We start from the raw sequence: 16,265 nt of genomic DNA on the forward strand, positions 1-16,265 counted from the left end.
ATAATGTAATTCGTCATGGGATGAGATAAAACGACGCAGGCTACTTATAGCGGTTAGGTATCAGCCGGGATCCAGCATAATCATACATGTACCTGTGGCCCGCTTGCTTCGGTTATGCTTGGCGGAGTTCAGATCTTTTGTGTCGATTTAAAATCTAGCCGTACCTAGCATTGAAGGCTCAGACACGTGTCGCAAGTCCGACAAGGCGATGATTGACACCACTGATTCATAGCGGTAATTGTTCTGTAGGCGCGGTCATCCTCGCGAGTGGGAGGAGCTAAAAATCCTAGTCAGGTATTTAAATACCCTACCTAACAGGTGGGAACAAGAACAAACAGACTTCTGAGAACCCCAGATCGATATAGACGGTGTCGAACAGGCACGAGCCATACTTCTACATACCCACGCGAGAGACACGAGCCAAGAGGCGACTGTTTCAAATACGTGCCTTACCTACAACGAACTTACTGCATTATGACAACTACAATAAGTCTTGTGCCCATACAGGGGCTATCTGGCTCCACCGGAGACGCATTTCAGATGAGTGGACCTTATATCCTAGTTAGAGCTACAACTGTAGCACAGCAAGTACAGGCCACCAGACAGTTGGGAAAAAAACCTGACCCCTCAGTTACCAGGGAACCCGAGGCTTTGCGGTGCAAGAGAAGAACGGATAACACGGGTCTTCATCACATACTTCCTCGACCACAGCCAGCCGCTGTAGCAAGGCGGAACGAGCGGGAACGAAACCGAGTGAAAATGGTCAACATGGGATTTGAAACTTTGAGAGAACATGTTCCAAGCGGCAAGAAAAATAAGAAAATGAGTAAGGTGGACACTTTAAAAGCTGCATCAAATTATATACGATATCTTCAACAAATGTTGACTTCTGAATCAACAGAACCAGTTTCGCCACAGACTTTCTTAGATATGGAAATGGACGGACAAGATAGCGATTCTAGTAGTACAAACGGAAGCAACGGCTTCTCTGCCAGTCTCCAAGAAAGCAATAGCTTGAGCAGTTTATGTGCAGCGCTTTCTCAAAGTGCTAACTCTTTACAAGGCAACGATAACCTGAACAGTTTCTGTGCTTCGTTACAAAACAATAACGGCATCCATAGTTTTGTGCGAAGCCCAACAGTGAGTTGTTCATCACAGAATTCGCCAGCTCCAAGTCTGTCTTCTGACGCCATATCGGAGTCGTTCAGCTCGGAAGATGAAGAGCTTCCAGATCTTGGTTCATGGTTCACGTGAAACATCGGATGAAAAAATCCAGGTAAATATTTTGATATATTTTTAAGATAGCGCTTTTTTTGACGACTGATCAATGGGTATTTACGGTGGAGTACATTTTCGCTCGTATCTAAGGCTACACACTATACAGACATTTCAAATATTAATCTTTTAGCGACACTCGTGAGCTTTGATATGCTGTGATTAAATGATATTGATAAGATCTGATTTTTATGAGATTTATTTGGAAAGAATACCTGGGAGGCAATACAATATATATATATTTATGTATTCCAACATGTGGTGCAAATTTGAAAGGCTTATTTAAAGCTCGTTTTTATATGTGTATATATATTGCAATATTTATATTGTTAATAATAAAGTTTAATTAATTTTGCATTTTTTTCAACATGCTCAAATTAAGACATAATAAACGTGTTGTTGATATATTTATGTATAATTTACTTACAAGTTTTAAATAAAATTTATTTTTGTGTCTTACAGGCGAAGCTGACAAAAAAAATAAGCGTTCTGAGCAGGATGCCTCAGCGCTGCTCTCGTGTCCAGACGAGAACCGACGTTGGGCCACTTGGACGTAGACTGAACTGACTCACGGGATGACCACTGTGACGTCATGGTGTCTCAATATTCCTAAATGTGTTCTGATTGTTATGAAGAATGACAAAACACCCAAATGTGATCCGTGATAGGAGACTTTTGTTCGAGATAGGAGATGTAACATTGGGACCTGATTGTGTTGTGTCTGATGTAAGCCTCACGGATGCGTCAGCATGCAATTCACGCGCAGACTTTTACGGCTATTGCGTGATGCTGTCAATTGTGACTCATTCTTGATGAAGATATTTATAGCTATATTTACATTGTTTGATATAAATTCTATGCCAGAATTATTTTATGCAAGAAAAATGTAGATTTTTTTTTATCAAAACTACTTGCTAGTGCTCGGAATCGTATTAGACAGGAAGTTTTCTTCCGTGTACGTTTTTTAAAAACATTTTTATATATTTTATAATGCAAATTTTTAACCGCCGGTAAATGTGTTCAATTTCAAACTGATTGTTCTGATACGATAAACCCACATCAATGTGTTCAATGTTATAAAAAAATTATCGATTTGATAATTTTTTTTTTCAGATATTTTGATAACTATTTTACAAAATGTGTTCAATTTACTTTAAAGAGTAGATATCCGTTAACAGTTTTCATTTTAGATATATATGCAGTTTTTCATCAACATATGTGCCTTGTATTACCATCACCCATTCTCATCCGTCATAAGAAATGAAGGAATGTTTTGTTTGAAAGTTTTTATCAGAAAGTTATGCAACAATGTTTGTAAACAGTGCTTCCGAAATTAATCTATTCAATTTTGTACGTAATATTTATATAAAGATGTTGATTACAATATTTTTTATGAAAATGTGTATTATTTTTGTCAATGAGATAAGATCTCGAATCAGCGTGTATATTTGTATATATATCATATATGATATTTTCTATTTTTGCGAAGGTATGTATATGTATATGTGCATTTAAAACAAATTTGTTGTCAATAAAATGCGAAGTTGAAGTTTAATCATTTTCTTTGAGTTGTGCATTTAAAGTTGAATTAACAATGTAATTTTAATTTTGGGCAAGCCTCTAGAAAGGAAGTGAAATGCTATATCAATCTAAAAATGAACAGCGGTTTGAAATGAAAGTAAAACTGCTATCGTCCTAACAGATCCTTAAGTGAATTGGTTGTGTATGAGACGAATACACAAATCTAATTTCACGACAACCACATAAGAAATCCGCCAACACCTTACACTAAATCGCTTCCATTGAAATACGGATTGTTTATACCGAGTTTGGTTTCTGCCATTACACAACAAAGGGAATGTGTGAACGTGTTCAAGTGCGCGATCAATTTCGTTCGACAAGACACCATCACGAAATCCCACATATTTAACGAAAAACGGGCTAACACCTCAGACGCGCTGATAAAAAGGGTTTGTCAATTAAAACCGAAAGCCGATATGTCCAATATTTGAACATGATATTGTCTGTTAAGAGGTGCACGACACCGATATTTTGAGTCTTAAAAATCAGCAGTATTCTCTGGTACACAGTGTATGCACATAGTATCGGAAACAAGTCTATGTTAAATTCCCCTGAACACGAAAACATTTAACTTCATTCAAGTTCGACGTGTATATTTTGGGGGGAAATCTCGCGTGGAGAGTCTATGCCTCACTAGGACTGTTAAAAATGTGTCTGTCGCTGTTTTTGTGGAGTAGGGGACTTTGGTTGTAGGTACTCCAACCTACCTCGTAGATTTTATACAAACTTGGCTATCTGAGCGAGATACTTTACTATCATATGTGGCAATCACCGTGTTTACCTGTCCAGGCTATGAAGAGCTCCCTCCGATAACACTAACCTTCGTCTCTTTGACGGGCAGACGACAGGGGAAATGTGCCGGTTACCTGTACTGCGTGTTACCTGTATATGTGGCTATATGTTTCTGTACACAGTTACACACGTAAGGTGTTTGAGTTGTCTGATAAATTTACTATTTCTACATAACTCTAAATTCTAAACTGAATTTCGCTGAGATTTTAAATAAGCACCAGGAAATTGTCAATGTATTTTTAGATTTTATTTCTCGACTAGTTCACAATCAAAAGACAAACGATACAGAAAAATAAATGTAAACAATCATATCCACTGAAAACCTACTGAGAATAACTATCACTGGATATTTATAAACCATTATCAACCATTTATTGCCGTCCAGCGGTGTCCCCACTGATCAACGTCTATTATTTCTCGACACGCCAAATCAATGGTCGATTTCATCAAGATTAATTTCACCAAGAACCATAATAAATATGGTTATTGCTTATTTACTTCATCTACAGGCCATTTACATATTTTAATTGTCAATCAATATTCTCAGCAGATATACAGGGCCCATAGAGGTTACCGTACAGTATCTACGAACGTTGAGCAGACGACCACATAAACTTGACACGAATCTTTATTGTTGGTGCGGTTTTTATTGTTTTTTTTTGTTTGTCCCTCTCAGTTCAGGTAATAATACGAAGAGGGAAACTCAGTAAATATAATGGTCTTAGGAAATGCATAGGCTCGAGAATGGTCCTAGCTTCATTTATATAACAATGCATAAATGATAAGTTTGTAAAACGGATGACATAGGCATGAGATATGACTTTAACGATGACCTTTTTAATGAGTTCAGGACTGTGCCTTATCCATATCTTATAATCTATAATCCACAAACAGCAAAATGATCACTGATCAACACTAATCCCATTGTCCAGTCACCAATAATATTATTGTCCAGTCACAATAATCTGATTGTCCAGTCAACACTAATTTGATTGTCCAGTCATCAATAATCTAATAGACTCATTGTCCACTGGCATGCTAGACTCATTGTCAAGTCACCAATAATCTGATTAACTCATTGTCAAGTCACCACTAATCTGATTGACTCATTGTCCAGTCACCACTAATCTGATTGACTCATTGTCCAGTCACCACTAATCTGATTGACTCGTTGTCCAGTCACCACTAATCTGATTGACTCATTGTCCAGTCACCACTAATCTGATTTATTCATTGTCTAGTCACCACTAATTTGATTGACTCATTGTCCAGTCACCACTAATCTGATTGACTCATTGTCCAGTCACCACTAATCTGACTGACTCATCGTCCAGTCACCACTAATCTGGCTGACTCATTATCCAGTCACCACTAATCTGATTGACTAATAACCCAGTCACCACTAATCTGATTGACTCATTGCCCAGTCACCACTAATCTGATTGACTCATTGTCTAGTCACCACTAATTTGATTGACTCATTTTCCAGTCACCACTAATCTGACTGACTCATCGTCCAGTCACCACTAATCTGGCTGACTCATTATCCAGTCACCACTAATCTGATTGACTAATAACCCAGTCACTACTAATCTGATTGACTCATTATCCAGTCACCACTAATCTGATTGTCCAGTCACTATTAATCTGGCTGACTCATTATCCAGTCACAACTAATCTGATTGACTAATAACCCAGTCACCACTAATCTGATTGACAAATAACCCAGTCATGACTAATCTGATTGACAAATAACCCAGTCATGACTAATCTGATTGACTCATTATCCAGTTACCACTAATCTGATAGACTCATTGTTTAGTCACCACTAATCTGATTGGTCCATAAACAGTCAATGTCCTCCCACCATAAATCTGTATGTCCCATCGTACAATTACCAATTAGCAAAGGTCGTCCCTGAACTAACTAACCCCAACTTAATCGGTTGTCCACTATCCAACCACCACTAATCCGGTTGACCTATTATCCAACCATCACTAATCTAAATATTTAACTACCTAACAACCACTAATCTGGATGTCACACTACCTAACTACCACTAATCTGGATGTCACACTACCTAACAACCACTAATCTGGATGTCACACTACCTAACCACCACTAATCTGGATGTCACACCACCTAACAACCACTAATCTGGATGTCACACTACCTAACAACCACTAATCTGGATGTCACACCACCTAACAACCACTAATCTGGATGTCACACTACCTAACAACCACTAATATGGATGTCACACTACCCAACCATCACTAATCTAAATGTCACACTACCTAACAACCACTAATATGGATGTCACACTACCTAACCACCACTAATCTGGATGTCACACCACCTAACTACCACTAATCTGGATGTCACACCACCTAACTACCACTGATCTGGATGTCACCACCTAACAACCACTAATATGGATGTCACACTACCTAACCACCACTAATCTGGATGTCACACCACCTAACAACCACTTATCTGGATGTCACACTACCTAACAACCACTAATCTGGATGTCACACTACCTAACCACCACTAATCTGGATGTCACACCACCTAACTACCACTAATCTGGATGTCACACCACCTAACTACCACTGATCTGGATGTCACACCACCTAACAACCACTAATATGGATGTCACACTACCTAACCACCACTAATCTGGATGTCACACTACCTAACCACCACTAATCTGGATGTCACACCACCTAACCACCACTAATCTGGATGTCACCCTAACCTTCCATCAGTGATCGTGTTGCCCAATTAACCAGTCACCCCTAATCGGATTATCCGACAATCCAGTCACCCCTAACCTGGTTGTCAAACTAACCAGTCACAACTAATCTTGTTGCCCGACTATCCAGTCACAACTAATCTGGTTGCCCAACTATCCAGTCACCCCTAATCTCCAATATCCAACCACCACTAATCTCCATTTTCCGATCACCACTGATCTAATTGTTCAACAATTCAACCATCACTAAACTGGTGATTTGACTAATCAATCATCATTACCCGCGAGTTGACACACTTTCTAACAAGATTTTATGGAACATACTGGAGTAGAGAACGGAACGTAAAACAAAAGTTATGGAGAGACATTGGTTAAAAATCGATAGACTACTGGACAAAATTATATCAAAATATTTTTTGGAATTTTTGGGCTTCTTTTTTATGAATTGATAAAATAATGATCTATAACAAATGATGATTCCTATCTTTAAATGGTTCAGGTAGGTAATTTAATACTTTCAATATGAGCTTAACGAGGTTTGTTTATAACGGAGAGCGTTATTGCTAAGAAATCAATATAGATACATAAATATATATAAATATTTTTATTAACAGTACTACCAGTGACTTTGTGCTGGGAGCTCTACGCGTATTTGCAATGCTACAAGCGACTTTACATGAAGAGGGTCTCTACGCATTCTTAGCCTGATCCGATTAAGTCTGACTGGTTGGTGATCCGGAAAGATGGCGCTCCTGGCTGCAGAAATACCACAATTAAACGAGCGAGGAGAGAGTCCATTGTAGGGGCCTGTCGTACCCCCGAGTAGGACGTGTGCCACTAGCCCGGAATGGAGGGCCCGCTGATCAGCCTTTTATCTTCACGTTTCTCGGAAGCAAGTCATGAAGTGAGGTCACATAGGTCGTGTATACGGTCCTGCGACAATTTTTTAAAAAGCCTTGTTATCTTAACTTGAAAGTCTGGAAATGCTATTTACTGCTTTTCATCTACTAGTATTATACATGTGAATAAAATAATAATTTACCATTTACATTTTCAATTATCACATAGATATACAGTTAATATAAACAGCTTGATTTCTTCGTTGAACCACTAAGATTGATATCTTGGATATATGTTTAAGCTAGCTATGTTTTCAACAAATGTTCTCTGATGTCAGAAATGTGTGAACACTAGGTCCCGACCTTGATGAATGCAACTTCGGGTCGTAAGCGGCCCCGCGATGAATGTGACGATGTTGTAAGCGACTCTTCATTCTTTCCCACAGTTTGTGTTTTACGGGTGCTTCCTCGTCAAAAAAAGACAAACAGAATTGCCATAGTGTCTGGAACGGACACTGGAATTCTTTGTCTTGCCTTTGGGTTGGTTGGAGATGTAAGTTGGGGATGTGGGATGTTGTATGGGGCTGGGATGATATTTGTTTTGGTCTAGTTATATATATATATATATCCAGTAACACTTCTTCCATTTGTTTGTAGATTTAAAAACAGCGAAATTTTCACAGAAAATTCGAATTCCAATTGGTTACTGATGATATTAGGCAGTTAAAATGCTGGACTGTTAAATGAAAAGAATCCAACTTTATCAACATATAAGGAAAGAAAAGAATTAGAAAATTTAACGACAGGAAATTAGCCAAAAACCACAACTAGCAATATCACTCAATCACATCGTGGCGAAAATGTAATAATAAAAAATGTCTTTTCTGGGATAATTGGCATATGTAAGTTTATTCTCTTGAAATATTTCTCTTCTATGGACCGTCGAGTAAGCGCAAATGTGTGAAATTATTGAATGGAAGGATATGTTACCAGGTCATACATCATCCAGTCAATATAATAATTGTATTTCGAATAACTCTATCCTGATAACCATACGAAGATCATTATTGTATCATTCATACTTATAATCGGGCAATGCTCGGTAATTAGCCATCCCCTAGCTACAATCCAATATCGGATTTCTGAAAAACTTTCCCAAACTAGATATCGAGTCTAAACCATTTCTACACAACTAGCCGGACCATCTCCAACGCAACTTGTCTGTGCTTACATTGCTTGAATATTACACCTATGTCAAGTTGATTTGACTTCACTTGTCAAGTCGGAATTCTGATTTCAACTCTATGGACCGAGTTGAAATCCTGATTCAGACATGACTGGCCGAGTCTAAATCCTTACTTTTATGCAACTTGCCGAGTCCGAAATTCCCAACATTTTTGTATATAAAAATAAGGACTGATAACAACTAGGAATGATATTTGGACAAGAATTAAATGGAGGAAAATAAGAATAAATATGGAGGACTTACGTTACTATGGCTTTAAAATCGATCAAATGGACTGAATTGACAGAAAGAAATTAAAATGCTAATTTTCTTTTGAAATGTTTTCAGGTAAATAATTTTCTCTGTTGCCTTTGGCAGTCTGTACTTTTTACTTCTTTGAGCAATTGAAAGGGAAGATACATCATTTTATATATATGCAATGTTGAAGAAACTTATAATCAATCTTAAATTGAAAATAAATTGCTTTAAATATGGACCTTGGATATTTCTATTTTATCAGATCCAGGACACACGCTCATAAGTGATCCCGTAACGTTTGTAGGTTACCATACAATAAAAAGAATATGATGAAACCTCAAATTGAAATAAATGAAGTCAGGCTTAAAAGTACACTAGAACTTCGCCCAGAGTTTACTCCTAGTCATTACATGGTACATTTGAGATGGAAAGTGAATTGGACTCATCAAAATATATTTGTAACGGTCTTTTGACAGGGCGAGGTATTATCTACCCCGTTATAACTGTCAGAGACGACCAGCGCAAAAGATTGAATTTAAATGATCACCTTTTAAATAAGGCGATGTACCCTTAATATGTTTCCCATTAAAATTAGATTTTCTCACAGGCTTCCTGCAAGTTAAAATAGGAAAACGGGGAACAAAATCACCTTAAATTGTATACTGAAGGTGTACATATATTGGCAAGTTCAAATTTTAGAGCAGCAGAATTTTATTTACTGAGTTTGCGCGATGACAAAACAGAAATTCAGGTAGCAATTTTTAAAAAGAAAAGTAGTCAGCATCATCATAGTTTAGTGCAATGTTTAACTACCAAAAAACGCTAAAATATATTTGCACCATAAAACATGGACGTTCGGAATAAATAACAGTCACAGTGCAGCAGAGCAGCCAATCTTCAGTAAAGGACAATAACTCTATATAAACTGGATCATACATGTATCGTACACGAGACACCCGTCAGGTGGAAGTAGAAATAATTGGATTGAGTTATCAACAATTAACGCTAAAATCGATATAAAGGATAAAACGCATTTGTTAAAGATTTAAAGAACATGCATTAATCGGTCAAGTCATTAATCGAAATTTAGCAAAACATCAACAGATAAATAAATAAATAGATGTTAAAGTAGACCACATAACAGCCATAATCATTAAAATAATTATCATAAAATTAATAAATACAATTATTTTACAATTCTATAACACTATACTGTATATATCGTATTGGGGATCCAGACACCAGTTTGATCAACAATCTTTATCCTAAACAATCTCCTCAACTTATTTTTCCCTCATAAGAAAGCATTTCACAATTAAAGGAAAGTTTCTTGGGGTAAAGATTTTTTCCTTAAAATTATTCATTCGGATGGGATATATAATAGATAAGGAACGTTGATGAAACTGTGGCCTGATTTGACAGGAGGATTTGGGTGATAGTGTAGGTAGACGGTGTACACACAGTGACAATATACCTACCACCAAGAGGATGTCATGGAGAAGGCTGGTAACATTATAGTGGTATACACAAAGACACAGAGTCGACAATCACCTGACACGGACAGATTTCATTTTATTATCTCAACACGACATGTTAACAGCACCAGAAGTATCTATAAGAATACCACAAAAATGGAAAGGCGAAAACCGAACCTGTGAAATGCATAAGGGCGGTAGTTATCGAAGCATTTGATATAGTCATGTCCAGGGCTTGAATGCATCTTCCCTTTGTTATCAAACGGGCCGCTTAGAAGCAAAACTCTGAAGTAGGAGAAACATTTGATACAATTTGTTTTTCAAAACCAACAGACTATAACTTGCAACCTAGTAATTTGTACCGGATGATTTACAGGTGATGCGGGCGGAGGACACCTAGCTCTCGGTTGGGCCGCCGTTCGAGGAGAAAACCTTTTTTTCCCTAGACAGGGATACAGTTGTTAAGAGAGAAGATCTTCTACAGACAATGTATGTGACGTCCGTAGTATTAACATCGGCCATAAATCCTAACCTGCACACGTTTCTATCGAAAGCATTACCCATTTTTATCGCAGTAACCAATATCTAAAAGCACGATTAAGATTTTCCTGTCGGAGTTTTTAAATTGCTTGCGAAATGGACTCACGGTCAACCGCAAATCTAATATCAGCGAGTTCAGAGGCCTAAACAAACGACAATTTATTGACAGTTTCAAGTTTGCACAGAGCTTAATCAAGTGGCTTAAAAAGATTTGATTTTATCTCCAGGAAAATTTTTATGAGCTCTTCTCTTCAATATCCAATCTAATACTTCTTGGATGGGTCAGAGTAAGGTTGCCAAGACTTATATAAATAACAGTTAACGGCCAGGCTTGCTTGTGGGATTACCAGTGTAAGTTTAGATGTTTTCAATGAAGACTAGATAAAAATCCAATACTCTGTTGTCGTCGCACGGCTCAACATTTAATCATATCTAAAGCATAAAAGGTAATAAGTGAAATGAGATTGCATAAAATCTCCAGTCAGTTAATGAAATATCGCCTACGTGGTGACACTCTGGTATAAGGTGACATTCCGTATAAACAGCTTAAAGGTAGGGACAGAAACGGTTATGACCCCTTTTATACGGATTTGGACACGATAATCAGGAGAAAGATTTATCAATAATATTATGAATAATAGGGAGATAATTGAGCTATTTGTCTCGTTTAAGATTTAATATTGAAATAATATGACACGAAACGCACTAATACCAGGATAATAATAAACAAATCTCAATTTTATCTTGTCAGTGAAAAGCAAATTTAATAGGTTTTTATAATAAAAGAGATTCGTTTTTTATCCAGTCTAGCTAAACTGGAGTTTGGGGTTACTATGGAACTTTTGTCAAAGTCACTAAAAGAAAAATATAGCCTTATAACCAACGATCATTCATTGTTATCGAAATTGTACCATGACGAAGCGTGGTTTCAGTTTAAATATTTTAATTCAAATGTGACTTCATTATCGGCATACCTGGGAAATGTTAGTAGACTTCCGAATTGAATCACACATTTAATCAAAGGTAAAAGCATTTTAAAGTTAGAAGATATTTTGCCTTATTGTTAATTTCATTCTATTAACACCATGTGTATCCAGCTTACTGTATAGCTGTTAAATTTCATAAGGCTAATATTTCGCGGTTGCCCCAGTCGAAACTATTTCGTGGGTATTAAATTTCACGGTGGCATGTCTTATAAACGTTATTTCTGAAACACGTATATACGTTTCAGTGTATATATAAATATTTGCTAGTCATGTATATTTATTTTCACGATATATTCAATGACCACGAGTATAGCGAGAATAAATCACCCGCGAATATTACCAACAAACCAGCATTAACAATTAACTCACGTAAAAGCTCCAAGTATGTCCTAGAGCGATTTTTCTATTTGATTTTCATTTGAAGAAAACCAATTCTTGGAAATATCGCAAATTACGCAAAAAAATCATAACGAAAGTCTCAACAGGGATTTTGGTTTTAATTACAGTTACGATTTTTGGCAATTGTTTTAACTTTTTTTATCAAGACATTTCACGACAGAAGCGAACGATCTTCTTATTAACCCATTGGTTCGATATGGTGCTCTGACGGGAGCTCCTCTTAAACGACTGCAATCTTACTCCCGTTGGCACAATAATGACGCACTCGTCGTTCACCTATGTGGCCAGGGTTCGATTACCAGATCGGACATGAAAAGGTATGGGGTCACCTTCCCGATTTCCCCGGGCTGTCTGTGTTCCTCTAGACTGGCTCCCTGTCTCTAGAATATTAAAATTGACCTTTTTGATTTTGGTCCCTAGTATATGTCTAATTCTAGAGTTTCAAACTAGGGGGAGATAATCTAGTATTAGAATTTAGTGGAGCAATTGCTAATAAAAAAAACTTCGGGACTGGTGGCCAGTCTAGGATTCTTCCCACAGTAAGACCCCTCGCGCGCTTCCATCCGGGCCAACAGGAGTGATTAATATAAGTTGATATAACTTGTTTTCGCAATTGTAAAATAAACAAAGTATGCAAGTTTTCTCACTCCTTTTTAAAGATCATGTGTTTATCAGTTATTTGAATTATTTATCTCTGTCACACTTTACGAAATGCCACCCGCGGGACATTTCTCAAGGATATGTCATTACTATATAACTGATATGTTTCCCGGAATGAATACAGCATATATGAGTCTGCTGAAAATATATTCTTTGAAGAATTATCACACTTACATGATGATTGATTCTGTTTTCATTTTTCTCACACATCAATGTTATTCTACATACTTCGGTCAATACTACTGGATATATATATACCTTGTAAAAATATATTTATCTGATACCAGTAAGGGTCAATTTCCACAAAGTCTATCCACTGACCAGTTAAGTGGGCTGATGTCCTCAGCCACCCACAGCGTCAAGCTATGGTCAGTCTACATACGATTTGTTTTTTTCCAGCATCCTCAGCTTGATCTACATATATTAAAATTATTGCAAAATCCCATTTTAATTCATTTTCAAACACTGCAAACTCAAGCTATCGACACTAATTGCAAAATTTAAATTATTCATAAAATCCTTTTGTTAAATGTTTCAGACTCTTCGTGTATTGGTATTTTATACATGTCGCTGTTAGAACCAGTCTTTGTATATGATGGGCTATAATTTGTCCAAATTACCACTACGTACCTTTTAATCTGGCTCGATTGTACGCGATTTTGTTTTCAAAGGATAAATTGTGGCTGGTCTGGGCAGCCAAGATCAGGTATACCACATTGTTAGCTGTCACTTTCTGTGTTCGATTTTCCGAACAACGAAACGGAATCATTAAACAGTAAAACAGGAATAATGTTTATCTGAACAATTCAGACTGAAACCAGAAACCCACAACTAGAAGCGAATTCCAAGCACAATTGGTCTCCTTTAACTTATTTATATTATCGTTTTTGCTGTTTTGATTTTGTGTTGATTATAAGTCGGTATTGGATGCAAGTTCGGATCAAAGGGTTACTGTGTACGAGTGTTACCATCTTATTACGAGTATCCTGCACGAAGCTCACCTAGCCAAATCGTGCTGCATTTCCTCTTCCTCTCTTAGTTTCTGAATAGTATTTTCTTGCTTTGGGTTGAGTTATCAAGATTTTTTTTGAAATTGTTTGATTCAATTTTTCTTGACTGAAATTTCGATACTAGTCTATATGGAGGCTAAGGGAAAAAAAAGCTTAAGTTGACACGAAAAGACAAGAGTAGGGCAGTGAGGAATTAAAATCTCATCTCACGTTCCAAATGTAACAATCATCAACTCTATGTTCACAAGTGAACTGAAACAGATATCTAACGCTGTCTTCGGGAGTTAAAATCCAAAACACCACAGAAGATTGTTACGAAACGAAAAAAAAGGCAATAAAAAAAAACAAAAAAACAAAAAAAACAAAACAAAAACAACAAAAAAAACTTGAGGCAAAAACGCTTTGAATGCATGGATTATGAAAATGCACCCTCACCTCCATGTCCACGCCCAAAGGAAAAGAAATCATTTGAATGCCACAAAGCAAACACGAACAGGTATTTAATAATGATTTCGACGTCCTTCATATTATAGAGTCCTGGTCATGACAACCGGAATATGACATAACGGCGTTATTCAGGTAGTGATCGACACAAATAAAGATAAAAGAAGGGAGTGGTTTATAGTTAAGAATGGAAAACCCCGCAGATCAATCGGAATATATCCGCAGGATCAGATAGAAACAAAAGGTTAATTCCACCTGATCAATGATATACCCGAAGCTGCTTACAAGGTGTCGCTGATAAACACATTTCACATGATAATGTGTTAGATGGAATAAAGGGAGTTAGCGTTTCAACTTTCACACTATTTATCTACGCAGTCATGTCGAAATGTGCCGGTTGATATGTAAATAATTTCAACTTGAGATCTTGACAGTGTCGAATGACTTTGACAAATCAAGTCGGATATGGATTTAGAATTGTAATCCAAATTTTAGTTCAAGTAAATAAAATTGGTCAACACAAGCACAGAAATAACACATTCCTATTTGTGTGTTGATTCGGTTCCGTAGATTTAGTGTTCTGTTGCAATGAGGGGGAGACGAAGGTGTATCGCGTGCCAATTCAAAAGAGGGGACTCTCAACCTGTATGATATAACAGAAAGCGAATGTTTACAAAACCCTTTTACTGTGGCAACTTCACATAATAAGCACGCTTCCTTGATACCTGCCAATAAAATATTCTGTTTCTTTTACATTTATTTGTAGAAGATAACATTGTAACCTTGTGATCGATGCAGGCAAACAGTTTTTTTTCTACAGTAAAAGTTACTCTTACCGTACTGATTCATGCCAAAGCATTTTATCGGACTGATATCAAATCTTAAACAGAATGAGTATTACTCCATTTCACTTTCTTTGTTGGCGTCACAATATGACGTCAGGCTGAATAGTTATGACGTCACAATGGAATCCTTTTGGACCTGCAAACAATTACTGCTGCACTAGCTGTTGTTACACGTTTGGTGATCAGCAGATTTATGTGATGTTTGTTATGACACTGGTGATACGGTAGTTATGTAATGAACTGATTCATGTAAGTGTAAATTCATATTTAAAACATAACAACAATCAATGACTGTGACAAACTGTGTATACAAACAGTACAACACCGAAACTCAAAGTTACTTGAAAAGAAAAGGGAAAACAAATCGGACAACAATCATAGCACCGAAAACAGTACCAGAAACGTACCGGAAGCAGTACCGGAAACGTACCGGAAACAGTACCAGAAATAGTTTCAGAAACGTATAGGAAACAGTACCGGAAACAGTAACAGAAATGTACAGGAAACAGTAACAGAAATGTGCTGGAAACAGTAACAAAAATGTACCGGAAACAGTACCGGAAACAATACCGGAAACAGTACTGGAAACAGTACCGGAAACAAACGCAAATTAATTATAACAGAAATCTTTGAACAATTTACGTCACCTGTTTGGTACCATCGCTTCTTTTTTTTCTGTCCAGGTTAAAACAAACTAGACTACTTTAGGAGGTTTGTGGTAACATTGTCTTCTTCTTCAACAGCATTTGGAAATAAGTTTTTGTTTTCACTTCTATTAATGTTAATAGAGAATGCTGATAGAATATGTTGTTTGGGGGTCACCTTTTCACGTTGATTGTAGGTACTTATATTAAAATCACTGCATGATGACATTTCCATGTTATTCTTGTGTTAACATTCTGTAATAAGTTGTATGATTTTAATAACTTATGCTATTCTTTTGAGATTTTTTAAAATAAATTGTCATCTTGTATGATATGTTGTAATCTTTTGAAGGATTTTTTTTTTAATTCTACATCTTGTTAGAGTTTTATGTGGAGCATACATTAATGTTGTTTTTTCCATGCATTCATTACATAGATTTAGAGTTTGATAAATATCTTATTTCTCAAGGCAAATCTATCTTATATCAAATTTAATATAGAATTACGGAATCGTCATTATGTCGGTATTCCCTG

The 16,265-nt window shown here is 36.7% G+C and overlaps 1 protein-coding gene across 1 annotated transcript; it reads left to right on the forward strand.

Moving 5' to 3' along the window:
* The first annotated feature begins 320 nt into the window (after nucleotides 1-320).
* LOC117327054 (achaete-scute homolog 1a-like) lies at nucleotides 321-2,830 on the forward strand. Its single transcript, XM_033883882.1, has 2 exons — nucleotides 321-1,276; nucleotides 1,738-2,830. Exon 1 carries the CDS (start codon nucleotides 475-477, stop codon nucleotides 1,252-1,254), a length of 780 nt encoding a protein of 259 aa, XP_033739773.1. The 5' UTR covers nucleotides 321-474; the 3' UTR covers nucleotides 1,255-1,276; nucleotides 1,738-2,830.
* The last annotated feature ends 13,435 nt before the right edge of the window (nucleotides 2,831-16,265 follow it).

The sequence above is a fragment of the Pecten maximus genome, chromosome 5 (genome assembly GCF_902652985.1).
Source record: "Pecten maximus chromosome 5, xPecMax1.1, whole genome shotgun sequence".
Lineage (NCBI taxonomy): Eukaryota > Metazoa > Mollusca > Bivalvia > Pectinida > Pectinidae > Pecten > Pecten maximus.